Genomic DNA, 27905 nt, shown 5'->3' on the forward strand with positions numbered 1-27905 from the left:
AAAGCAAATTCAGAGCAGATGTGAGGCAAGCAATTTTTCCCCCAGTAAGAAGCATAAACATGAAGAACAGCCTATAAGGCAAAGTTGTTGATGCGAACAGCATCAAGCCACTAAATAAATAGTTAGATGGCACCACAGGGACAAAGAAACATTAAAATTGTCATTGGCTGTCCCTGAGTATTTGCACCCGCACAGTTATGCCCAGGCATGTAGATTCTCAGGCACTGGAGGGAACTGTGTGTGTGTGTGGGGGGGGTCCTATTGCATAGAATACGTGCAAGACATATATTTGTATGACAACCTACGGCAAAATCTCTTTTCCTCAAATGATATGTGGACTCAGAATATGAATTGAAGGGCTTGACAAAAGCTAGAACCAGTTCTGAAGAGACAGTGTGGCCAGGGGAGGAGCCCCAGGCCACAGGAAGAGTGTGCTGCCCCAGGGCAGGTGTTAGCAGGCCCAGATAGGGGACTCTGAAAAAGAAGAATTTAATGACAAAAGAATTTTAGGCCCAGTTGGAGAGACACAGGAAGCAGAGGGGGAAAAAACATGAAAGCACAGATCATGGTATTTGAGAGACAGAAGGAAGCTTCAAGATGATGATTCTAGCCCAGCCCCCTCATTTCATAGGAAAGATGGTGTGGGTGCCGCCAGGACACCTCCCATCACCCTAGAGCCACCCCTTAGCCAGGAGGAGGCAGGAAAGGGCAGAGAAACTCCTCCCCAGCTTTTCTGAGGCCTCATAGTGTGGGATGAGTGAAACTCACCCCAAGCTGGCCAGGCACAGGCTCCGGAAATCGTCCCTCTTCCCGGGGTGCCAGCTGAGATCGGGGGAGTCAGGGTTAGAACCCCTGCTCCTTGGGCAGCTGCACTGACACATGGAGCTGAGAGTTCCTTTCTCACATCACACCTGTGAGGCAGGCAAGAGCTCGAGTGATTTTTAAAGGTGAGGGTGATGGTTCTGTCTCATGGCTGGGAACAGCTGAGCTGAGACCAGAACCCAGATCAGGCTCCCAATCCAGTGCTCTTTCTGGCACCCTAGGCCAACCCCCAAGAGGCAGGCCAGGAAAGAGGGAATGAGACGTGAGATCGTAGCCCAGTAAGAGCCCGATGCGTGACCCTAGTGAGTGGAACCCAGCTGGGAGGTCCTCAGAGCAGACCCTTCCCTTATCCTGTGGATCCCCTGACATGGTAGTAAATCGATCGTACCTTTATGGACTGACTGCTGAATTGATGGGAAGGATGATGGATCCCTCCTCCCAAAGCCTTGATTTTAGGGTGACAAACTTCCCATAATTCCTTTTTGTATGTCCCAGGGACATAACACTAATTACCAAAATCAGCAGAACAAGACCTTCCTGTTTGAGGTCTCCTTGGGGACACATCTATCCTGAATGATTCATTCCATCATTCAGAAAATATTCACTGAGCACCTTGTATGTGTCAGGCACTGTTCCAGGCACTGGGAACATCAGAGCAAAGAAGAGAGAGTTCCCATCCTCACAGACTTTGTGTTCTAGCAGGAGAGCAGGACAGTTAACGAATTATGATGGGACCTACTGTCAGGGCCGATGTCCTAAGGCAGGAGCGTTGGGAGTGTCCAGGGAACAGTAATAAGGGACAGTGGAACAGAAAGGCTTTGGCTTAGTAAGGAGAACCCATGCAGCCCTATGCTCACCTCTTACTCAACTATGATCCTCCAGTCGAAGTCACTTAATGTTTACATATAAACTGAGGATAATGTGATCAGCCGGGCCGGACTCGCAGGGTTGTTGGGATGGTCACATGAGATACTGTAATGAAGGGACAGGAACCATACAGAGGACTGGAAAACTGTTATGGGTTAATAACATTTACTACGCAAGTGGCCCCAGGGCACAAAGATATATGTCTCTTACAGTCATAAAAGCAAGATCTATAGCCCATAGGATTTGTGCACAGCTCCACAAGGGGCCTTTAAAAGGATGTCCACCGTAGCCCTGTTTATCGAAGCCACCTGGTGTCACCTTCTGGGAGAGTGGACAGGTGAGATGGGTGGGGGCCCTGTGCAGGGACAGGCAGTGTTGGATGCAGTAGGCTCGAAGGGGACAGAGACATGATGGATCTTGAAAACACAGTGCTCAGTGCACACACTAAGGAATAAAACGAGACAGGACGCTACTGTTGGCATAAGCTAAAGACAATGCACACAAAATGAGGATACAGTTTGCAAGAACATGTCCCCAAAAATACACAGGAAGCACAAGTGGGGGGGCAGTTGTTTGTTGGGGGCAGGAAGCAGGATGCGAGAAAGGTATGGGGATAAAAGGAATGAAGGGACAGGGAATACAGGGCATTGCGTTCCCATGGAACCACAGATATACACACATTTGCACACACATGCACACTCCCCCACACACATGCACACTCCCCCACAGACATGCACACTCCCACACACATGCACACACACATGTACACGTGCACGCACACACTCACACAGGCACACACATACGTGCACACATGCACACACGCACACACGCACATGCACACACACACCCCGAAGTGGGGAAATCAGTAATTATTGGATGCAATACTGACAATTCACAATGGTGAAGTAAACTATTCTTATCAATGGCCTTTTTTATTTTTAACGTGGAACTCTTTAGGAATAAAATGTTGCTTTGTATTAGATCAGTATTTTCTCTCAAAGCCTGTTCTCCATATTCTAGTCCCAAGAGACATTTTGGAAAACAACAAAAAAAGTTCTGTGGTCAAATGCTGAATTTGTCACTTGGTTTCCCAAGCACATCATTACATGAAAAGCTTCTAGAAGCCCTACAATAAAGAGACCTGTATTCCTTTGATCAACCCAGTGTTTCCAGCATTGGACCAAGGGAACCCCCCTTTTAGTTTCCATGTAATGATTATTGCCATTGGGAATGGTCCAAGGGACACACTGTGGGAAATACCGCGCCGGAGGCCGAGGCCTGAGAAGCGGGGGGTTCCGGGTTCCAGGCACCGCCGGGGACTCCTCCTCTCCTCTCCTCCTAACATGCGGTGTCATCCTTAGAGAGCTTGGTTCCTGAGCCACCTTGGACCCAATGCCTCATGCATTCGACTGTGGCAAAGATGGAACCGTCTTTCGCTCCACCATGGTCGGTCTCCTCGTTGTGGCAGGATGACCCCTCTGTCCCCAGAATTCAGAGCCGGCGGCAGTGACTGATGCGACTCATCTCTCACCCCTTACCATCGACCCATGAGTTGTCCAACACTGCTGCTGCAGGGCATTTCCTATATACAATTTTCCTTTTCTTTTCCTATGTTGCTTTTTTTTCTTTTTATATTTTTAAAATTTTATTGAATTTATTGGGGATGACATCGGTTAATAAAATTATACAGGTTTTAGGTATACAGTTCCATAATACATCGTCTGTATATTATACTGTGTGTTCATCACTCAAAGCCCAGTCTCCTTCCATCATCATTTATTCCCCCTTTACCCTGCTGGACCTCCCCCCCCCTCTGGTAATCGCCACACTGTTGTCTGTGTCTACGAGTTTTTTGTTTGTTTAATCTCTGTACCTTTTTCACCCAGGCCCCCAACCCCTTCTCCTCTAAGCTGTGGTCTGTTTTCTGGATCTCTGAGTCCGTTTCCTTACCTTTCTGAGTACTCAAATCACTATGATCACTCCCCTGGGCTAGTAGAATGGTTGTTTGTTTGTTTGCAAATTCCACCCTCCCCCTCCACCCCCGGCCTTGCCCTTCTCTACTCTGTGCATCTGCACAACTGCCTTCTAATGTGCGGCTTCCTTAGCACCGTTCCTTAGGCCCAGCTCCTCTCCTGCCATTGCCAAGGTGGTTCTCTCCGTTGGTGTCCCAAACAGCACAACTTCCTGGCACACTCTCAGCTTCTACTCTCCCCTTTTCATCCAAAACCTCGAAACTTTCTCCCAAACTTATGTACCTGGGCACCCAGGCCACCTGCCATCTCTCTTTTGTTTGGGCAGCTGTGGAGCCAGCCAGACTCTAAGTGAGCACACACTCACTGCAGAAGCTGCAGGGACAAAGGGACTTTAATTGGTCTCCTCCAGAAAATGATCACAAAGTTGGGACACATGCCTTAGATGTAGCTGAAAGACTGTGCTAAAGAAACACAGAGAAAAACAAACCAAATAAGTTGCAAATTACAAGGACATGGTCTTGACAAATTACTTGAGGTAAGAAGCCCAGAGATTAAAAAGCTGGTGCCAGGGACAAGAGAAGGAGAAGTGTGGGGCCAGGGAGTAAGAAAATAGAACTCAATGAGTCCCAGACAGAGAAGACTAAATTTACAGGAGACAAACAGGCTACAGCGACCTAGTGGGAAAAAGGAACTCAGAGAGGGCCGAAAGCAGACTAGAAAAGCAAACACATAAATTATAAGGGTTTGGCAAACAGTGAGATAAGGGAGGAAGGGGCCCGGGGTGGGGGCTGTTGGAAATTATTAAAACAAACTGAATTTATGGTGCAGTACATGTGTTTGTTGATAGCAGGGCTAGTCTGGTCAAGAATGTGCTCATTGACTTATAGTCAACAGGAGGTTGGGGCAAGAGGACTGGGGCTGTGCATTGGATCAGAAATGCGTGGTTCACATCGACCAGTTGGGTTCCAGAGCACAAGAGGTCTACATTTCTCCTGGAGTTCACTGTCAAGGCTTGAAGGCAAGAAGTCATGGGCACTCGGTCATGGTCAAAGAGAACAATGAAGTGTTGCTGTAAAATGTGCTCCAAATGTAAAATAAAATGGTATGGTCTCTATAGAAAATAGTATGGAGTTCCTCAAAAAATAAAGATATAGCCACCATATGATTCAGCAATTCCACTTCTAGGTGTACCCCAAAGACTGGAAAGTGAGCTCTCTGAGATTTGTACACCCGTGTTCATAGCAGTATCGGTCACAATAGCCCAAAGGTGAGATGAAGGGGTATATAGGATGTGGCATATTGTCCAATAGAATATTATTCAGCCTTAAAAAGGAAGGAGATTCCAACACAGGCTACAACATGGATGAACCCTGGACGTTATGCTAAGTGAACTAAGCCAGTCCCGAAAGGACAAATACCGCAACACAGTCAAATTCAGAGAGAGAAAGTTGAATGGTGGTTGCTGGGGGACAGGGGGAAGGGGCAATGGGACTTAGTGTTTAATGGCTACTGAGCTTCAGTTTTTCAAGATGAAGAGACTTCTGGAAGTGGTTGGTGGTGATGGTTGCACAACATGAATGGACTTAATGCCACTGAACTGTACACTTAAAAATGGTTAGATGGTAAATTTGTTGTGTGTATTTTGTATTCGTTGTGTGTGTGTGTGCTGTGTATATTTTACCATAATTAAAAAAAAAATGCCCTCCAGTCCAATGTCCTTCATGCCATCCTTAACACCTGGATCCCCTGGGAAGCAGGGGACCCACCAGTCCCGTAGCCGTGGGTTGGAGGGTCCCTCCTGCTGGCCATGTTGTAGAAGCACAAAGACCCGTTCTACCTACTCAATAAAATCTTTGCAGGCGTCCGTTTGGGTTCTCAGGCCCTGAAACCTGGCGCTCATTTTAACAAGCCTGGGCGAAGGAGGCAGAACTCTGGATGCTAAGTGTCCATTCAGGGTTGGAGACGAAGCATCTTAGTGGGGTCCGAGGCAAAGAGAACAGAGAGCTGAGGCTTCTTGCCCATAGGAAGTTCGGGGGGACCAAACTCTAGCAGAGAAGTCTAAGACGTTGGGGAAGCCATTAGGAATCTTTAGGCCGCAGTCTTTGGGAAGATCCAGTGGCAATGTCAGTTATAAGGCACAACCTGTGGTCTGGCAGTGAACCAGAGAATGAACTTGGAGAGTAACAGACAACTTTCAGAGGAAAGTGGAAGGTCCATTCAACAGTGGCCTCTCTGGTGGTTAATATGCCCCAGGCACAGCATTAGCAATGAGAAGATGGCAAGGCGGGTGACCTGGGGAGGACCTGGATTTCCTTCCCTGGGGGGTCCTGTTGTAGAAGGCAGTGGTCTCCATCAGTACCTGGATGCCCACCTGCCCTGTGGCCTGAGCAGTGTCTAGCAGTGCTGGTGGGTGTCGCTACACAAAAGACCACGCTCACCACGTCTACCTAACATGCCGTGACAGGCCAGCCACCAGCCACAGGCTCAGGGCAAAGGTTAGCAAGTTCCTCTTTCAGCAGAGGCAAAAATAGCATAATGTACTAACTGTGTCTCCCGAGTGGTTAATGTGGGGGAGCCTGGAAAACATGCTAGAGAACCAGGCCTTTGTAAAGAGGCCAATAAGCTGAGAACCTTACCCAGAGTGGAAAACTGGGTACGTTCATAGACTAGGTTGCAAAATTCTTGCAATTTGGAGGCGAGATGGGGGTGAAGTTGCTGGGAGCATGGTCTGGAGATGCAAAGAGTAATAAAGGAAACTGTTTTAGTAGTTAAGCTTCTATGATCTGCCCCAGGCAGGTAGGCATCAAAAACCCATCAGCGCCTTGCTGGGGATGACCTGATACGCACAACCGCAGAAATGGTCCACACAAGACTGACCAGGAATAACTAGAATGTACAGGAAACAATCCCAACTCTACAAGGAAGAAAGGAGAGTATGGCCATTTAAAGATAAACTTTGCTTATTCCAAATTTAGTAGAATTTCAAATGTATGTGTGATGGTCTATGACTCTTTTTTAGAAAACTTACACTATATATCTAGAGATAATTTAATTTGCACATTTAGAGAGCTTTGCCTTTTGCCCAGTGTGAGTAACAAGATTTAAAACTGTTTTTGTAATTGTCTAAGGGTTCTGAGAACTTGTTTGGGAAAAGTTTCTCTGCTCACAAAATAGTGGTTGAAGAAGAACTTTGAGTTCCATGTGAACTGAGAGTTAGTTGCTTCTTTAAATTTGGGAGTGATTTTTTAAAAAACTTGTGAAATCAAGGATGTGTTGTCATTCTTCTTTTTGGATACAATAGGGATGTTATTTGTGTTCTCGATGAGTTAGGGTTAAGAGCCATAAGAACTGGCTAAATGTGCACAGTTTTTGAGATTATCTGAGCAAAAGAGTTCTCGACAGAAGACCTACGTGCGATGCCTTGTGTTCGCTGGCCCTGCTTCCAGATGGGAAAATGCCTTGGCAAGCGCCACAGTGATTCAGGACCCTGTTACATAACTCTATTTTGCATTAGGGTTGAACAACTTGGACTTGTTGCAGGTACAATTCAATTAAATACGGAATTTATTATTGGAAAATATTAGCTAGAAATAGAGCTTTTATGCGATTTTAATTTGCGACGCTCTGTTGTTTGGGAACACATCTGTGCAGGGCCGTCATCTGGGGGGTAGAAAGTTCTTGCTGCCACATTTGATCAGCTCCCTTCCACCTTGAGCCTGATGTCCTGATGGATTTTGGCAAATATACACATCAAGAAATGCAGAACTGAAAATCTGTGGCTGAATTCCCAGCCAGGTGCTCACCCCCCACCTGCAGTTCCAGCCCGTTCCCAGAAGTGAGACGCCCCACAGCATCTTCAGCAAGGATGGACCTTTTGTCCCCAGCTGAGACCAGGGACTGGGTCTAGTTTCTGAGCCTTGGGCCCCACGTCATGCTCTCAGGCTTTGGACTGAGTGTCCCCTGGGCCTGTCTCCCTGAGTGCTGCTTGTGCTCCTGCCAGACTGCCTCCTCAGGGCCCAGAATACCTTGCAGTGGGGCCGTAGTGTCCACTGGCAGCCTTCCCGATTCCTGCTTTCCCGGACACCTGACTGTTGTCCAGCCGGCACCTCTCCGGGCCACCCGCGATGGCAGTGCTTACTAGGATGGGGAGCGTCATTCTCCTGCCCTGTCGATCTGCGCTTTGCTCATCAGCTGGAACCTGCTCTGCCAGCCCCCGCAGCCGGGTCAGTTTTTCAGACCTCACCCGCCCCAGTGAATGGGGCCCCTTCCAGGTTCTAGGTCATTTCCTCTGCTGCCCCATCCCCTGGGAGTAAGGGACCCCCTGGCCATGCCAAGCTGAGATAGCATATCTACTTGAACTACTTACATATTGACACTCAGTGCAAAAAGCACAGAGAGATGTTTTGAATTGTCGACTAACATATTTTGGGAAGCTTTCTGGCTTGAAAGATTCTGGGTTAAGGCTGGGAAATGTTTTTAATAATCTTGAACTTATGATTTTAAGAAAGAAGGAAAGTGCTCCGGGGCAGCTGGTGCCAGGCCTGGGTCCACAGTCAGGTGTAGGAGCCCATCTCGGAGGAGCAGGACCTCGGCTTAGCTTTGACTTCAGCTGCCAACAGAGGGCTTTTTCTGATTTATTCAGAGGTTTCTCAGCGTCTTAAAGCACAATGGGGCAAAACTGTGGACTGTTGGGGTTGAGTCATCAGTCTCCAGTCATCTTGTTTCGAACTGGAAGAGACTTCAGATATCACCTGGCCTTTTGCTTTTCATATGGCTCATTTTGACTCACTACTGGTTATGAAACCAATTTAATGGGGCGTGACCAGCTTGTATTGGTTTGATTTTTTCATGAAATAATAGAAGAGAACAGATCAAAGTAGATCTTATATAGTAAATAAGACATTATTTTGTAAAACTTTAATTTCAGGTCTGTGTGTGTGTGTGTGTGTGTGTGTGCGCGCGCATGTACTGTATCACAATGTAAATTATATTATTTACTGAGGCTTATTATTAAACAAAATGCCAAAGTCACCGATCTAGTCCAAAACCCCTCATTTTACATCTGAGAAAACTGAGGCTTTGAGGGGAGAAGTGATTGGCCTAAATCCATTAAGCTAACAAATGGCAGATAGAGAATTGGAGCTGGAACTGGGTTCAAGTTCAGGTTTCTATGTAGTTGCCATGCTCTGTTTGGTGTTTTTCTATCCAAACAAAAGGAATTGATCTTCAGGAGTGTGAGTCAGTAGTCATTAAAATAGGCAGCCAAGAAGTGATCATAGAATGAAGGGGGGAAAGGAAGTGGTGTTAAATAAAGGTAAAAGGAGATGTCAGGAATGCGGGGGTGGGGGGGGGATGTGAAAGAGACACAATTGGTTGCCTCCTGCACACAGGATCAAGCCTGCAACCGAGGTACGTGCCCTTGGCTGTAATCGAACCCCGGACCTCTGAGCCAAACCAGCTAGGGCAAAATGTAGATAATCTTTGACCTAATAATTTTATTTCTAGGAATTTATTCTACAGATATGCTGACATAAGATTGCAACAATATATATGCAAGAATGTTCACTGCAGTATTGTTTATGAAAGTAAAAGGTGTTCACCAGTTGAGAACTTGTTTTTAAAATTAGGATACATTTATGCAGTGGAATTCTTTAAAAACAGAATTTGCATTTAACAAGATGAATGTATTAAAATGGGGCAATCCCCCAAATATCAATAATGAACAAAGCAAAGTAAAGGACAGCATCTATCACATATCCATTTGAGTATTAAGAAACTGAGAGCAGAGGTTGCTTTTGAGGAGGAATGTGAGGGTCCAAGGTGGGAGTCAGTGTTACCTTTTTCCATATAGTGGTTTGTGCTTTATGAGTTATGGACAATGTACGTGTTCATCTACTTACAATTTAATGTTCCCCTGAGAGTGTAGGAGATTATTTAACAAGTCTGCCTTGATGAAGGGATATGAGGATCAGATGCCATTAACTAATGGAAGGGCATAGGTGATGGGTCTTAGGAAGCACAAAAGTCAAACTTGACCAAAGGGAAATAAGTTTATGCTAGAGATCAAGGCTAAAGCGATGTGGGGGCGAGAAGAAATGGGGAGTAGGCTAGACAAAAGAATAACTTTAGAGATGTCACTTAAAAGACAGGCAAGATAGAGAAAGGGAGCTTTGAATGGAGCCTTTAGAAGTTACAAATGAGCTGAACTTAGGGTGCTGTGTAAGTATTTATAAGTAATTAATAGTAATAGCATAATAAAGGCTGTCATCCACTGGATTACAAAGGCAATTACAAATTAAAGGGGTATAATCTCTATCCTGTTTATAGTTAATCACAAATGTGTGATGATTATATAGATATAGGTCTTTTAGGGCTTGGAAAGGAATATAAATCCAACTTAGGGCTCATTCTTAGACTAAAGGAGATAACCAGTAATTGACTGAAGGTTATCTAAAGTGATAAAGCCTTGCTTTCTTCATATTATACCTCCAAGGGTACTAATGTGCAATTCAAAAGAGTTCTAATCAAGAATTATGAGTAATAATAGTATAGGTGTTCATGCCAGTCCACCCACTTTACATTCAAGTTCAAAAAAGGCAGAGACATTAACCCTTTACAGGTGTGTCGTTGGCAAATATGTTCTCTCATAGAGTGGGCTCCCTTTTGGTTTTGTTGATGGTTTCTTTTGTTGTGCAGAAGCTTTTTATTTTGATGTAGTCCCATGTGTTTATTTTCTCTCGCCCTAGGAGATGTATCGGCAAACATATTGCTATGAGAGATGTCTGAGATTTTGCTGCCTACATTTTCTTCTAGGATTTTTATGGTTTCATGTCTTACATTTAAGTCTTTTATCCATTTTGAGTTTACTTTTGTGTATGGTGAAAGTTGGTGGTCTAGTTTCATTTTTTTGCATGTACCTGTCCAGTTTTCCCAACACCATTTATTGAAGAGACTGTCTTTACTCCATTATATGTTCTTGCCTCCTCTGTCAAATATTAATTGAGCATAATGGCTTGGGTTCATTTTTGGGTTCTCAGTTCTGTTCCATTGATCGACATGTCTGTTTTGTGCCAGTACCAATCAGTTTTTATTACAGTGGCTTTGTAGTATAACTTGATATCTGGTATTGTGATTCCTCCAACTTTGTTCTTCCTTCTCAAGATAGCCGTGGCTATTTGGGGTCTTTTTTGGTTCCATATAAATTTTCGAAGTGTTTGTTCTAGGTTTGTGAAATATGATGTTGGTATTTTAATAGAGATTACATTGAATTTATAGGTTGCTTTGGGTAGTATGGACATTTCAATGATGTTGATTCTTCCAGTCCAGGGTAAATATCCAAAATATATAAGGAACACATACAACTTAACAAAAGGAAGACACGCATTCCAATTAAAAAGTGGGCAAAGGACCTAAATAGACACTTCTCCAAAGAGGATACACAGATGGCCAAGAGACATATGAAAAAATGCTCAAAGTCACTAATCATCAGAGAGATGCAAATTAAAACCACAGTGAGGCTTAGTTGTCATTTTGATCCGGTTGTGAGAGGATTTTAGTATCACGTTTACCTACGCCACCATCTTGACCAGAGTTAGTCAACCCTTTTGTTTTAAAAGGCGAACATACTTAGTGTCATCTGGATTAAAGAGCTCAAACAGGACTTTACCCCACCACCGTGCTGCTGCTAAAACCAGAAGTGGACACGTTTCCAAAGAAGTCAGCGTTTTACGGCTCGTGTTTTTTTCCTAAAGCAGAGAAAGGTAATGGCTTTGTATGAAGAAATTATGCCATCACCTTTCTCTTCTTTCCCCCCTTTTCATCAGAGCTGGGAACACAGAGTGGAGACACTACTGCAGTTTTTATCTCCACAACCTCATTTGAAATCATTCTCTTTAAGTTTTCTTGAAATGAAAGGGTACATTGTGTTAACTTAGTTAAAATTGGGGGAAAGTTGATTGGACATCCTGTTGTCGTGGAAACCAATCGTCTTACTTTCTCTCTCTCTCTCATACACACACACCCCACCACCAACAACCACCCACCAGTTATTATAGTGTCCTTTAAATTCTTTATCTGAGATTTTAAGATTACTTTAAAATACCCAAGGGCTCTATTTTGAAAGGTCTGGACAAGAAGTACTCGGGAGAGGGGTTCCTGGAATTCAAATTCAGGGAGGCCTTCTTCCAATTCTGGGGAAGCTACTGTCATCCTGAGTCAGTGCTGTGCCTCAGAAATGTACGAGGCAGTCTGCAAGGTCAGTGTCACATCAGCTGCAGAATGACACCATTGGAAAGGGACAGGTCGAATGAGGACTTTTACAGAGCAATAGAACAGCACAAGAGAAAGAAAGATAGGTCAATCCCTTGAGCCTCTACTGAGTATCTGTCATGCTGAAAGCAAGACGCTACACACACACACACACACACACACGGAAGGAAGAAAGGCAGACAGACCAAGCTGGAAGGGGCCTTAGAGCATGCGGCAGAGCTGCTTATTCCTGAAGGATATGCGCCATCTCCTTGCCGTTCCGTCAGAGAAACACCCCTCCCCGCTCCATCAGTGCCGTGCTTGGCCACAGGACTCCTCGCCCTGGCTTTCGGTTTGGCCGTGTAACTTGGTTTGGCCCATAGGATGTTAGCAGACATGATACAGCAGACGCTTGAAATGTTCTTGTGCTCTTGGGTTTGCTCTCTTGAACCTTTGCCTTCTCCGCGAGAAGAGCCTGCCTGGCTACCTGCTGCTCCCTGGGGCAGAGCTGCCTGGCCTGGCCTGACCTGTGAGAGCCACCTGCCCAGCTGACGGCAGGGACACCAGCAAGCTCAGCTCAGCTTCCCGGCCAAGGATGGCTTAGATCAGTCAATTCCAGCCAAACCTCAGACACGTGATAAAAACAATAATTTGTTGTTTAAGTCGCTTCATTTTAGTGTGGTTTGTGATACAGCAATAACAAACTCATACAGAGAGCATCTAATGTACCTTAATTTATTACTTTCACGGGGTCACAGAGCAAACTAAAGAGTGGGTAAGCAGAACTTGGCCAAACTGTGGGTCTCTTGATAGGGCTGTTTCTACACAGGGTAAAGGTCAGTCCCTTTCTGAAGTCATCACCGGGGGAACAAGCATCATGTATCCTAGGATTGAAGGCTCACAAGCCACTGGACCACATCAGGATGTACATTAGGAACACACAGAACTTTACTGCACTAGAAAAGTTCTGACCGACCTGCAGGTCTGGAAAAGAGCTACTAAAATCAGCCAGTGGCTAAGGATAAGCTATGTGAGGAGAGATGAAATGATTAGGATTCGTGTGGAAAGACACGTATGTGTTGAGAATCAGTTGATTCAAGTCTGTAAAATCTTGCATAGGGCAGATGCTTTGAACATGGGTTTGTTCACCAGATTCTGGAATTTCATTTTTTGAAACCGGTGAGTGGGGAGCCTATGCTGAAGCATAAAAGGGAAAATTCAGAAAAAAATAAAGGAAAGGCTATGCTACTTTACCTGGCTGACAACTAGGGTGAGACCCTATGTTCCAGTATATCCAGGACAGCCTCAATTTCCACTGCTGTCCTGGGATAGTTATTAATAACACCCCCTTTCACTTTCAAAAGTGTAGTGGACTGAAGGATAGATGATATAGTCATACAGCTGACAGTATATTTACCATAGAGCTGAGCAAAACACATCCAAGTAAGGTTCAGATAAGTTCATGGGGAAAGACCTGCCATGGGTTATCAAGACAAAGTAGACCAAGGCATGGAGGGCCACTGGGTCCCATTGCAGCCCACCCTCATGCTAAAACAGATGATGCAAAAAGCACTCACTCCTGACTCAGTTGGTCAGGGTCTTTTTAAAAAATATATATATTTTTATTGATTTTTAAGGGAGAGAGAAAGAGAAACATCGATCAGCTGCCTCCTGCACGCCCCCTAATGGGGATCGAACCTGCAATGCGGACATGTGCCCTGACTGGAATCGAACCGGCAACCTTTTGGTGCATGGGATGACACTCAGCCAACTCAACCACACCAGTCATGGCTGCCAGGGTCTTAAAACCTAGGAAGTGGTGGTGTTTAAGGCTATCTGATATCCCTTTGGCCAATCCTGGGGTCTTTTCTAGGGGCCTCATCTGCCAGGCACTCCCGTTAGTGGATCCTTAAAATCTAGAAACACAAGCACCTTCCCAGTATGTCATTACTTCCAAACAACTCGCCACGCAAAAATCAGAATATGTGGTAGGAGAATGGAGTTTCCCTCTTACCCACACAGACGTCCATACAGCCTTCGGAGCTCCATTTGGCTTTCCCAGGAACCCTGCAGAAAACACACACTAGAGTAACAATCCAATTCAACAAAATGTCAAGTGTTCAAACTTATTCAGAAGTCTGGAACAGCGAGATCGCAATTACATAAACAATAAAAAGGAATTGAAGTGATACTGCTTTCAAGTGCTTTGGAGTATTAGAATAAACTAAAGCTTTAAAAATATATAGGCTGCCAAGGAAAAGTCTCCGTAAACTCTGCTTTAATGGACAGAAAAGATCATCTGCACTTAAACTATTTGTGTATAATTGCTGCTAAAATATTTGAAAACTGTTTGCTTTCTCAACTATGTTAACATTCCCCTCTGCAATTTGGTTTATATTATTATTATTTTTGGCAAAGCCTCTGTTCACAGCCACTCTATGTGTAAACATCTGCTGGGTCTATCCAAATGATCACAAACTCTGAATTATTGTCATCCAAGTTCAATTTTAACTAAAATCAACATATTGAAAATATAAGAACCTTAGAGCAATTTGATATAGGACAAAACACCAGACACATTTTGTAGTGGGAAAGGAGCACACCTGGAGGTACGCATGGGGTAGGGGGTGGGGGTGGAAGCTCAGAAAATGCTAGACTCATGGTGGTGTAGGGATGGGATTGCGTATAGGGATGGAGTGTGTGCAGATACACGCAGAGGGATCTATGGGCGAAGGGTTCGTAAGTGCCGGATCCAGTGCACTGTGGGAATGAAGCTGACATGAAAACAGGCATGGGTCGGGTGGAGGTGGGGAGTGGAGAGTGCCAGGCGTGTGCTGTGGGCGTGGAGGGTAGGAGGATACGGGCAGATATATGAGGGGCGGGTGAGAGTTGAGAGTTGGGGAGGTCAAAGAGTTGGATGTCCTTGGCGGAAACACATTCCATTCTCATCAGATCGACTTTCACCGTCCAAGCTTGCCATATATCAAGGAAAGTGTATATGGATATAAAAATAGTCACTGGAATCTCTGTGTTCTCGAAAGAACTTGGCAGGGTTTGCACACAGAACGGTGACAAGCTGAAGAAGAGCATATGTGGAAATTATCCAGAGGGAGGGGCGCAGTGTTCCCCTCACAGCCACAGTTAGACTGTTTCCCTCCAAATGCCAATACCAAAGTAATTACTCAACTGAATGCAACTGATCACCACCTCCCCCAGAAATATGTGAAATGTATTTAATCTCCTCTCTGGTCTGTTCTATTTGACACGGAAATGTCTTCACACTTGCTTCAGGAATCTCGCAGGAAGCCCGGATGAGATAGCTGTGGGCTTAAAGTTGTGAGCTGGCCACCCTAAGATAGAGATGAGAGAAGGTGTTTAAAAAAACACTAGGAAGAGCCCAGCCAGTGTGGCTCAGTGGTTGAGCGTCAACCTATGAACCAGGAGGCTTTGTTGGGTTCCCAGTCAGGGCACATGCACAGGTTGTGGGCTCGATCCCCAGCAGGGGGCATGCAGGAGGCATCTGATCAATGACTCTCATCATTGATGTTTCTCTCTCTCTCCTCCCTATCTCTGACATCAATAAAAACATTTTTGTAAAAAGGTCAGAGAAAGGGACAGAAGGAATAGAGGAGACACTGAGAAGGAGAAAGGTCAGAAAGAAATGGCTAATGTGATTTCCTTTCTGTTGCAAGGACCTGCCTTTCTAGGGGCAGGAGTGGGGGAATCCTAAAGAGACTTTAAAGGGATATTATCAGCACTGGCCCAAATTTACTCCTTCCTGCCTTTGGCTTGGTGGCTCTCACACCCTGGGTCTGTTGGCTCCTGATGTCAGGTCTGGTGGCCGCAGCCCCATGAGTTAGCAGAATAAACCGTTTGGCTTCTGAGAAAACCCAATGTGAGGGAAAAAATAACCTTAGAACATAGAGCCCCAGGCCTGTATCTACAAATGTGGACATTTCCACTTGCTAGTCAGTCACTCTGGCAAAGCAAAGGCGTCTCCCTTCCAACCTTTATTTCTGACAACTCATGGCCCTTCGCCCTGTTACCACAGCTCCAAAGTTCCAGGCATGTTTGACTTACCTTGCCTTGAATTCTCTACACCTAATCAGTCACACGAGGTACTAATTTTGCCCCCAACATCCCTCTCTTTTCACTGGCATTACCACCCTGGGCCAAGTCTTCACTTCACACCTCGACTTCAACAACAGTTGGATTCTTCAGCCCTGATCTAAATTTTCTCCCTTACAAAGTCATCGTCCACTTTGCGGCCCATCTCCTGCTCACAAATGATAGCACACAATGGTCCTCCCCTTGCCCTTCTAGACTGTCAGGAGTCTGGCCCCCTCCCTTCCCCACCTCTTCTCTCTCTCACAGCTGCTTTCCTCAGGGCTCCCCAGTCTTTGGCATCCAGGCTGCTCATCAAGCTGTGCCCTGGTTCTCATGCGGGTGCCTCACACACAGCGCTCCCCATCTGGCCTGTGTGTCCTTGTCTTTGTGCCAATCATTCCTACCGGACCCCTTTCTCCAGGAAGTCCTCCAGGATGACTCCAGCTCTGATGGAGCTCCCTCTCCTCTGAAGGACGACCACCCCATCTAGTGCTAGGATATATCCCATCTGCTGTTGTCCACCATTATTTGGTGTGTGTCCTTGAGGGCATGGGTGACTCCTACCTCTTCCACATTCCAGGGCCTGGCACATTCGGACACTCAATAACTGGGTTTTTAGGTGAATGGATGACTGAGTGGATGACAGGACTCAATACATATGAGGAGTGAGAAGCGATGGGTCATTGTCATCACATAGCACATTCACATACAGGCCACTCCAGGTGGGGGGGACCTGGACAGGAGCAGTGCTCTGTGGGCACAGCTGCTGGAAGGCATGGAAGACAGCCCCTACCTGGCGGAAAAAGGTCAGGTTCCCAATAAAAGGGGAAGGCTTGGGGTGTCTGATGCCCAACTTCTCCAGTCTGGAAAATGCCGAAGTGGAGTACCTGAGGGGAAAAGCAAATGGAAAATCAGAGGAACTGAGGTGGCATTCACAGTTCTGGCTTTATAAGGTGTCAACTGTCGAGTCCTTCTGGAAGTAAGGGTAGAAAAAGACGTTTCCCGTTGAAGGTATCTAAGGACTGAAGAGACAGCGTGAGCGAGTAGCGTAGAACCCGGGAAACTCCTCCTGATGGAGTGGCAGGCTAGAGACCAGGAAACCCCAAAGCTCACAGCTGGAGGACCCCTGGCAGAGCCTGGAGTGTAAGTGCCCTCCCCACCGAAAATGGCCATCACCAGGTTGTTCTTTGAGACACACCTCTCCCTCGCTCAGCCCCTTTGCCTCTAACTCTACCCTGCACGACTGTCTCAGAAGGCAGGGGGTAAAAAGTCACAATGGCGAAAAGAAGTTTCCTGTGCAAATGTGTCTATTTCCTTGGTCAAAATCGACCCCTGCACATAATCTGTCCCTCAGCACATTCCACGGCCTAATAGAGACAAATAATAAAACTGGGACGGAGGGAACACTCCATGGAGACGAGACCTCATCACCAGCCGCGAGCAAGCCCTGCATGCCTTTGTTCAACGGCCTGAAGCCATGTGGGGAGCATATTTTCTTAACTAAAGATCAGGAAATGTGGCCGGACAGCTTTCGGTGCCACCTTCCAGGAGAGAGCGGCAGTTGGAGGGGTGCGTGTGGCTGTCAAAACACTGGAGTTACTGGGCTGTTCCAGCAGTTTATGGGGACAGAGGGATAACGCCGCGCAAGTCGGAGCTGGCTTCGGAAAGCCTGGACATACGGCCGGAATCCCTGATCAGCCAGCTAATTAGGTCAAAAGTTCAGTTAGTTCAGAAAAATTAATGAGTCAAACTGGATGTTTAGCATCATGCAGAGATCAGCCAAATCTTAATTTAGGAGCAAGGAAAATATAGGGCATATCACTGCAGCTGGGCTTCGTAGCAGACTGGAACTTAAAAACCAAGCCCACTGCTGGAAGCGTCACTCGCTTGTTGGAGAGACGGAACGTCTGCTAGTGCCTTAGACCTCCCCCCCTTCCCCCCTTCTCCCCTTCCCCCCTTCCCCCTCCCCCCCCCCCCCCCCCCGGCAGTCCGGTGAGGAACAGTTCGAACAAGAATTTTCCACGGAGCACTCAACTATTCAGGGGAAGGCCGGCCCAGCTTAGGGGTGGTTAGTGTTATCCCGAGCAATGGGCCTCCTTTTATTTTATTTTATTTATTTAATTTTTAATTTTTATTATTATTATTATTTTAAATGTATCTTTATTGATTTCAGAGAGAGGAAAGGAGAGGGAGAGAGAGAGATAGAAACATCAATGATGAGAGAGTCATTGATCGAGCCCGCAACCCGGCCATGTGCCCTGACCGGGAATCAAACCCCGATCGCCTGGATCCTAGGCCGACGCTCAACCGCTGAGCCACGCCTGGCCAGGCTGGGCCTCCTTTTAAGGTGGCCACAGGGAGAACCAAGCCAGGGTGGGAAAGCAAGGAGGGTTCTGCTCCCAGCCCTCCCTCCCGAAGTTTCCACCGTACGGCTGCATTGTCCGGTTTCCATGAATCCCCAGGACGTCACATTTCAGTCCATGTTCAAGTGGAATTGCAAACCGCAATCAAGAGCCACGTGCGAATTACATGGATCGGTCGCACCCACATTCCCCCCCATTAGCGTGTGTAGCAAAGGTTGGCAGCCCAGGGCGCGACAGTCATCCTTTCAAACGGACGATGATATTTTAAATAGCTCCCCTCTCACCTAAGAGGCAAGACCGAAGGGCACATACCAGTCCACTTAGTACTTCCCTCAGCATCTCAAACCTGGTTTCTAGGTTCATGTCTGCATCCGTTTTTGTGAGTCATTTTCTCAATGTAATCTCTGATGGGTAGAAGGAAATGTGTCATCTTGGGCCACGTAATTACATCTTAATTTTGTAATTAGATGTCTTGATTGTCTAATTAAAGGACAAGAAGTCTGTGCCTAATTACACTGCTAATTATTATGCAAGTCCATGTCCTAATTATGTAACTCCACTTATGAAAATGCTGCTTGTGTGTCCCTGCACAAAATTCAGACATTTTCAAATATACGGCATCAGCAGAGAGTGTTCTAGACACAGCAGCAAACTTCACTCTGCAGCCTCGACCCAAGTATAGACTTTTTTTTTTAATTTATCTTTATTGATTTCAGAGAGAGAGATAGAAACATCAATGATGAGAGAGTCATTGATCGGCTGCCTCCTGCATGCCCCCAACTGGGGATAGAGCCCTCAACCTGGGCATGTGCCCTGATCTGGAATCGAATCCCGATCGCCTGGATCCTAGGTCGATGCTCAACCGCTGAGCCACCCCTGGCCGGGCCCAAGTATGGACCTTCAGTGCCTTCAGCTAGCAATTGCCAAATGCTGCCATCAGTAACTCAAGTCGTTGCACCAAAATCAGCAGGGAGAGGTCACTGCCGCCAGACCTCCAAGCAAAGTTGCAAAGTGGGTTCCATTTGTCTCCTTCCCACTCCCTTCTCTGTACCCTTTTTTCATATTTCCTGGTGCCAGGGTCCCCTCTGTCTCTCTCAATAGGCTTTAACCAGGAATCTATGGGCCCCAGGAGTTAGAGGTTGAATTGTGTCACTCCAAAAAAGATAAGTTGAAGTCCTCACTCCTGGTATCTCAGAATATGATCTTATTTGGAGAGAGGGCGTTGCAAATTTAGTGAGTTAAAATGAGGTCATGCGGAAGCAGAGTGGACCCCTAGTCCATTTCGACTGCTGTCCTAATAAGAGGACGCCACGTGAATGGAGACACGGGGTGAATGCCATGTGATGACAAGGGCAGAGATTGCAGTTATGCAGCCACAGGCCAGGGAAAGCCAAGGATCATCAGCAAACCACGAGAAGCCAGGAAGAGGATTCTCCCCTGCGGGTTCCAGAGGGAGCGCGGCCTGTACCCACCTTGGTTTCGGACTTCCAGCTTTCAGAGCTGTGAGATCACAAATTCTGGTGTTAAGCCCAGTTTGTGGTACTTTGTTGTGGCAGCCCTAGAAAACTGCGAGACTGGGAATACCCATGAATGCGTTTTAGAGAGTGAATGAAAAAAGAATAAAAAATATTTCCTCTGGATACTTTAAAAGTTGTCATCGTGAGCCCGGCCAGTGTGGCTCAGTGCTTGAGCGTCGACCCATGAACCAGGAGGTCACGGTTCTGTTCTTGGTCAGGGCACATGCCTGGGTTGCAGGCTTGATCCCCAGCAGGAGGCAGCCGATCAATGACTCTCTTTCATCACTGATGTTTCTACCTCTCTCTCCCTCTCCCTTCCTCTCTCTGAAGTCAATTAAAACATATTAAGCTCTAGCTGGTTTTGCTCAGTGGTTAGCGCATCGGCCCGCAGACTGAAGGGTCCCAGGTTCGATTCTGGCCAAGGGCACGTACCTGGGTTGCAAGTCTCGATCCCTGGCCTGGGTTGGGTTGTGTGCTAGAGGCAACCAATCAATGTGTCTCTCTCACATGGATGTTTCTCTCTCTCTCTCCTTCCCTTCCAAAATTTTGCTTCCTCGTGGTTACCCTACACTCACAACATGCACAGCCATCAAAGACTTGGCCAGCAATTTCATTACAAAATTGAGGCCGTATTGGAAGCTTCATTAGAAATGAGGCCTTAAGTGGTCCTTTCGAAAGGTTTTATGACACGGGAGTAGAATATGAGGTTTGCTAGCTCTCCAGAAGAAATGCTTTACAGAAATTTGGGCAAAAAAATCTAGAACAATCGAGGAGAAAGCTTACTCTCATTTTATTGTAATTCTTTCTAATTTTTACCTTCTGAGTATTCTTATATGTTTGAGGTGATATTTTCCATTTCTATTTCTCTATATTTCTACTTTTTCACTTAACATAAGGAAAAATCTCCATATTATTAATCCTTTATGAATATTATTTTTATGGCAGTATAATACTCCTCTTGTGGACATATAATTTACTGAACTATTTTTATTGTTTAATATTTGGGGCGTCTTCAGTTTTTTGCTAAGTTGTTATGCTTCTACAACAAACATCTCTGGGTATGAAATTTTTCTAACACTTCACACATAAAGCTTTTCCAGACCTGAAGTTCGTGAGTCACTGATGTTAAATGTTGGTACACAGGCCAAAGCGCTTTCCAGAAAGCCTGTCCCAGTCTCACTTGTCGGTGTATCCATTTCACCAAACACTCTCACAGAGTTTTTTTCTAATTTTTTAGACACATCAGTATATCTGGATGTCTGAATTTCTCTCATTACTAGAGAGAGAGAATGTTTTTTTGCCACCTCTTTCTCTCCAATTTCAAAAATATTCCCCAACTTTGAAATTTTTCTTTTTCCCCTCATTTCCACTAGAGTTTATGTAGGTGTCAGGCAGGATTATGCTACACCAATTGGTTAAAGGATCGGTTGGAAAATGAGCAGTTATGGGGGGGGGGGGGGTGACTGCAAGCTGACTCCAAGCACGTATTTGGGCAGGGAGAGGAACCAAGCAGATGAAATCTGAACAGTTTTCATTTAGAAAATAACAATAGTCTTATTTGCTAACTTTAAATTCCATTTCCTTCTCCTTTCTTGCCCCATTTCCCCCCCTACACACACACAACTACAACTAGAGCAACTGTAAGTATAGAAATTGCTTCAACCGTGCATCAAGGCAAGAGTTCCTTGGAAATACAGTTTCTACGTGAGGTCATCTCAGTTCTCCTTTTAGCGCCTCACTTATGTGTTAGCATCCCTCAGGGTCATCTTCAGGGCCTTTCCTGTTACCCACCCCCTCAAGCCCTTGCTCTCATTTACCGTCAAGGCTGGAAACCATCGGGTGGGTTGGTACTGCTCGTGAGTAGAAACACTAACTGTTTTTATGTCAATCTTGTAATCAATGATCCTTCTAAACTTTCTTATTGGTTTACAGGTGGAATCGCTTTGATTTCTTACGCTGACAATTATATGTTATGCAGATAATATCAGTTTGTTCTCTTTCTAATCCTTTGTCTCGCTTTTCATTTTCCTTTCTTATTCCTTTGGCTGGAACCTCTAGTACAGTTTCTAAAAGAAACAGTAAAAGAGAAAATCCTTTTCACATTCACTCTATGGGAATGCATCTAATGTTTCAAAATTAAGTGTGAGATGTTACTGTAGATTTTTGATAGATATTCTTTATTGGATTAAGGATATTTCCTTCTATTCCTAGTTTGTTTAGAAACGTTTTTCTCGATTAGCCTTGCAAAGTTTTGTCTATTTTATTAGTCTTTTCAAAGCACCAAATTTTGCTTTTATTGCTCATGTCTAATATGTTGCTTTCCGTTGCTTTCTGTTCATATTTTTATTATCACCTTCCTTCTGTTTTCTTTGAGTCTACGCTCTGTTTTTTGTTTCTTTTTCTTTCACCTTCTTAAAAATTTAGCTCACCTATTTTTAATATTATTTTATTTTTAATGAATGCATTTAAGACTAAAATCTCCCTCTAAGTATGTTTTAGCTGCATCTCACACATTTTGAAACACAGTAGTTTTAGTGTCTGTTGTAGTCCTCTAGGAAACTTCTGAATATAAAATGTGCTAAACGAAAGAGTTTATTCCATAACATCTCACAGTGGTGACACATGATATTTTTGTATCATGATGAACTCATGGATTTAAATATTTTTGACATGTTTTGATCCATTGCAATTATTATTTTATTTATCAAATTATCCCATCTTTGTCTGGTTGAGTGCATATAAGTTTGCTCCTGAGTACTTTTGACAGAACATCTTCCTTACTTTCTTAAATGACAAGATGTTCCAGGTTTATATTGCGTATTTCTTTTTTCTTAAAAAAAAAAAAAGATGTCTTTATTGATTTCAGGGAGAGGAAGGGAGAAGGAGAGAGAGATAGAAACATCAATGATGAGAGAGTCATTGATCAGCTGCCTCCTGCATGCCCCTGACTGGGGATCGAGCCCGCAACCCGGGCATGTGCCCTGACCGGGAATTGAACCGCAATCTCCTGGATCATGGGTCAATGCTCAACCGCTGAGCTACGCATCTTGCACATTTCTTGTCCCAAACCTGGACCAGCAATTTTCCCAAGGAGCTCTGTTTCCTTTTAGGGGAAAATGGCATCTAGGGTCCATAAAAAGAGGAAGATTTTTCACTGTATTTCTTGGTGCTACTTCATGATACCACGTTTGGTCTTCAACCATGTGGATGCCTGTTCAAAAACTTAAATAGATTTTGAAACTTGTTAATTGACTGCACTGTAAGTAGAATTATTCTAAATGTATAGTGGTACCTTACATAAAAGATTAGTATGGTCAATCCTACCAAAAAAGTGAAGGAATTCTTTTAAGTAAACTAATCTTTCCTACTGTATTAGTTTCCTATTGCTGTTGTAACAAATAACCACAAACTTAGTGGCTTAAAGCAACACAGTTTATAGTCTTATGATTCTGGAGGCCAGAAGTTCAAAATCAGTCTTGCTAGCCTTAAGTTGAGATGTCAGGTAGGGATGGATTCTTCTGAAGGATCCAGGGAATTATTGTCTCTTTATTTCCATTGGGCATGGCCACATCTCTCTAATCTCTGCTTCCGGTGATCACACCGCCTCTGTGACCACCTCCTCCTGAGTTCCTCTTATAAAGACCCTCGTGATTTAGGCCCCACCCAGGTAATCCAGGACACTTTCCCTATCTCAAGATCCTCGATTCCTATCCTTAAAGTCCCTTTTGCCATAGAAAGTTACATTCTACAGGTTCTAGGGATTAGGACATGGACATCTTTGGGCCACTGTTTAGCTACCACACCAGCTTATATTGTGTGTAGCCCTGATTTTATTCTGGAGTTCTGGAGTGTGCTTGTAAAGGAGAAGACTCTGGGGTTGGGACTGTGAGATTGTCAGAGCTTCCTGTTTAGGGAGAACCGGATGTCACAGCTGCTGGACGATGGGAAGGAGGCAAGCCCAGAGCTCCAGTGACACTTAGCCTTTGCCTCAGGCACCACTGACTCAGGCTTTGGCGGCCCTACTATCTAAACGGGCAACTGATAAGTATTTTAAAGAAAATGCTACAATTAAAAAATAATGTCATCCAGTTGATGGTCATTACAGTGCAGAGAGCAAATTATTCCATTTTTATCCCAACTTTTCAGGGCAGGGGAGCCAGTTAGGTCAATAAATCTCAATTGGTGTTAAGACGTTAATCTTCTAAATTCAGTCTTTGTATAGCGTCTTTAGAGTTTTTGCCATATCTGCAAATTGCCTGTGCTATTTTACTTCCAATTTTCTTTGAATAAATTTAATTTATTATAAAAGGAAACTTTATATCATGACCACAAATGAAAACCATTTCCATAAATAAAAACTATGGTAAAAATAAACACTTCACAATGGAAAATTTCAAAAGTCCGTGAACCCCCTAAAATGATCTGACCTGCTGCAAGTGGTCCATAGACCAAGGATGGTTCAAGCAGGCCGCATCTTAAATGTGCTCGGTCTCGGTCTCCCTGGCTTGGCTGATAGTTTAGCACCTTGGCCAGAGAATGCAGAAGGAATCTCATTCCTTTTCCAGCACACATGGAGAATTAGACAAATGAATCTATCGCCTTGTATTTCCTTTCTCAGAACTAAAGAGAGCTGGTCTGCATTGGACACTGGACTTATTCCAAACTATGATAGTTTACCCTCATGAAAGGGAGAAGTCCTGATGGTGAACTCCTTTACCATTGTTAGGGCTCATGTTAATACTACAAATGAAGAGAACCATGGGGACAATGCATCTCCTATGTGCCAGGCACAGTGCTGGGCATCAGGGATGCTGCAGGGACATGGCATAAACCTAGTGGACCAGACAGACATTCGACAACCAATGACAAGCAGTTAACTCAGCATTTACATTATGATCCTTGCGGCTAAGGAGCATCATGTGTCAGAGGACTGTCCACTTGAAATGCAGGTACACTTTGTATTTTGATCACTTAAGAGCACTTCTGTCCAACGATTGGATGGGATTTGTAGAACCCAAAAAAAATGGAAAGTGGTCTTTATGCATATTATTTCTCCCCAAGGCCAGTTTTCAAAAAAAATAGCCCTCCCCCCCCCCCCAAAGAGGATCATTCTGCAGAAAACCATTAAACTGAGGACAGAGGGGTTGGAACTGGCGTGATGAGCGCGGCCACGTCACCCCAGCTGCCTGAAGGTCTGGAGGAGGCCTGAAAGGGCTGGTGGTCCAAGAGGCACTCGGGGGGGGGGGCCTATTTGTGTGGGAGGGAACACCCTCCCTGCCTTAAGCCGAGCGTGCTTTCCAATGCCCTTCCCACCCCCAGAAACCAACTAATACCTTCTAGGACTGTGAGCCCCAAAAGGCGGGCATTGGAGTGGTGGGTAAGGAGGGAGGGGACTCTCCGGGGGCCCAGAGCCAGCCCCTGCCTCAGCCTTGGTTCTCCAGTTCTCTGCCACAAGGCGCGTGGTTCGTCCCGCAGGATGCTGGGGGCGTGCCTATCGGTTTTGGGGCAGAGCGAGTTAGAGAGGGACAGAGGTAGGGCAAAGAGTAGTTTCACAATATCAATGTGCATGCAACAGATCCTTCTATTTTAAAGGCTAGAACAAAGCAACTGAATTATGTCATAAAACCGGTTATGTGGCTGATATTTATGAAACACTCCTGGATTTTTTTTTTTTTAAAGTATTTGACTGAATTTAACTAGGCTAAGCTCCCCTATCCTTTCCCGCACTGGAAAAACCAGTGACATATATAAATGCAGCCAAAAACCTGCCCCCAAAACCTCTCTTCTAGGACAGGGGAGGGGTGGTAATGCCTTAGCGCACTTAAAAATACATACACAATAAACATTTTAAAATAGAAGATATTTAAATATATTATAATATATTTTAATTTATACATTTAAATACAAATATATTTAACCGTCATTTCATATGTTTATATATTTAAAAATGAAAAGCGGCCTCTTGGATCTGGGCCTTGAATTCCTTCCGAGTCAGGGGATTTAAGCCGAGACGTGGCATCCTCCAAAGCCCCTGCCTCGGCCTGCTTGTCCCAGGAGCTGGAGAACTTGGCTCTCCAGAGGGAAAAAACGAGCCAAAGAATTTCTTACAAGCTCCTTTCAAGAAAGAATTTTGCTTCTGCGGCTTCATCTCTTTTGTGTTCCCCCAACACTGAGTTCTACAGCCCTGCCCACGAGAATGGAGTTGTCACCAGAGAGCCACCAGGCAGCCTCTGGGTTGTAGAGACACAGTCACCCAAGATGCATTCTTGCGGAGGGTGGAAAATAACTAGGTTGCCCCCCATCAACAGAAGCATCATCATGAGACCCTTGAAAGGGCCCTGGCTCCTCCTAGACAGGTAAGGGTCCAGGGCAGAGCGCAAGTTCATTTCCGTCTCTCCGTCTGCCAATTAGTAGACTGGGCCTCACGATAATTGTGCTCTCAAGGTAATGGCTTGTTTAAGTAATTGATGGTGTTTGTCCTCACTGGGGAATCTTAGCACATCAAAAGATGTTGAGAAAGCCAAAATTCACCTCGAGTCTGAATTAATCACTTTGTCAAGCACAACAAAGCCTGGCTGGCTTTGCTAATAATCCCAAATGAGGTAGCAGCCCTCAGTTAAATAAGCAAACTGTGGTGCCTTTAATTAATGTCTCCATGAGCTCGGGCTTGCCTTTTCCCCTGCTTTATTTTTACGAGAATGCGGGGGAAATGCGTGCACAGCAGGTATTTTCCAAGCTTCACGAGTGCAGGGAAGTGAGACCCTGCTGCACTGAAGTTCACAGAAAAGAATCTGGGGGCTTTAGTTGACCACAAGGTCAGTGTGTGTGGTTGTGCCTGGGTCAGAGGAAGTGAGTCCCCAAGGATGCCTCCAAATGCTGCCTGCCTGCAGTCTCAGCACTTCCCCTGCCCCAGACTTGGCCACTGGGAAGCCACTGCCACCTCCCCCATCCCCTAGCACAGTCACCTCAGCCTTTCTGGGCTGCACCTCAGATCTCCATCGCCCTCCTCAATGAGGCTCCCTTCACCAGGCAGCTCAAGCTTCCCAACTTCCCAACAGGTCCTCAATCCCCTTTACCTCCTCCCTCTACTCCCCCCTACGTCCCAGAGCCCCAGGCCAGCCTGGCCTTTGCCTGGCACCCAGTTCCTCTCTAGGCCCCCACCAAGGTCATGGGGGCCAAGTCAGAGGCTGTGGGATCTTGTGGATCCAGATGGGAGATTGGTCTGATCCCAGCTGCACTGCCACCTTTGAAAAGACTTTGACACCCCTAAGGCCACTTGGAAGCCAGCCGATGAAGGGATGGGGTCTGGAAGCCACTCAGTTTGGTTCAGTGATACTTACAGAGTATGGATACCATACAAAGGGTGAGTGAGACACATCCCGACCCCCAGAGAGTGTATCCTATGGAAAACAAATAGGGAAACAGGCGATTTCCCTTGGACCTGGGGAGGCCCTGACAATACCTTCCATATTCTTATTTTACATAGTAACCCCCATGGCTTCTAAACTGGTCTCCAATTAGAAACCTCAGCGCTATCTTTTACTCTTTCCGTTGATCCTTGCCTGCAATCAATCCCCAAGGATGTCAATTCTGCTTTCAAAACATCTCGAGTGGGTTCTGTCCTTCCTTGTAACTGGCACCACCCTGTCTCAATAACATCCTGAACTGGCCTCCAACCCCCAGTTTCTCCCCTCACCCGTCAACCTGCCGTCCACACTACTGCCCACGAATCTTGCTAACAGGCACATCTGACCATGTGGTGGCCACTTTAGTAGCCTTCACTGGCTCCCTGACACTTTTAGACCAAACAGTAAACTCCTTTATTTGGCCCATAGGGCCTTTGACGATCTGGCCCCAGCCTGACTCCAAGTGGTCTCTGTCCCTGTCTTTAGACTCCAGCGACCTTGCCGGACTTGGACGTTTATAGCGATACCAGCTTGTGTCACCCTCCCAGGCTTTTAATCCATGCTCTTCTCCAGGGCCAGGACTAAGAAGAGGCAAGTGAGACA

At 45.5% G+C, this 27905-nt stretch overlaps 1 protein-coding gene across 1 annotated transcript in view; it reads right to left on the reverse strand.

Annotated features, from left to right (window-relative positions):
- The window catches only part of TBXAS1 (thromboxane A synthase 1), a 125476-nt gene that overhangs the window by 79708 nt on the left and 17863 nt on the right, over positions 1-27905 (reverse strand). Inside the window, exons 2-3 of the mRNA XM_016205077.2 lie at positions 16810-16903; positions 13924-13976 (exon numbers count right to left, since the gene is read on the reverse strand). Of these exons, the coding sequence (XP_016060563.2) occupies positions 13924-13976; positions 16810-16903 (147 nt within the window). The remainder of the gene's footprint in view (positions 1-13923; positions 13977-16809; positions 16904-27905) is intronic.

This window comes from Miniopterus natalensis, chromosome 10 (assembly GCF_054644295.1).
Source record: "Miniopterus natalensis isolate mMinNat1 chromosome 10, mMinNat1.hap1, whole genome shotgun sequence".
Taxonomy (NCBI): domain Eukaryota; kingdom Metazoa; phylum Chordata; class Mammalia; order Chiroptera; family Miniopteridae; genus Miniopterus; species Miniopterus natalensis.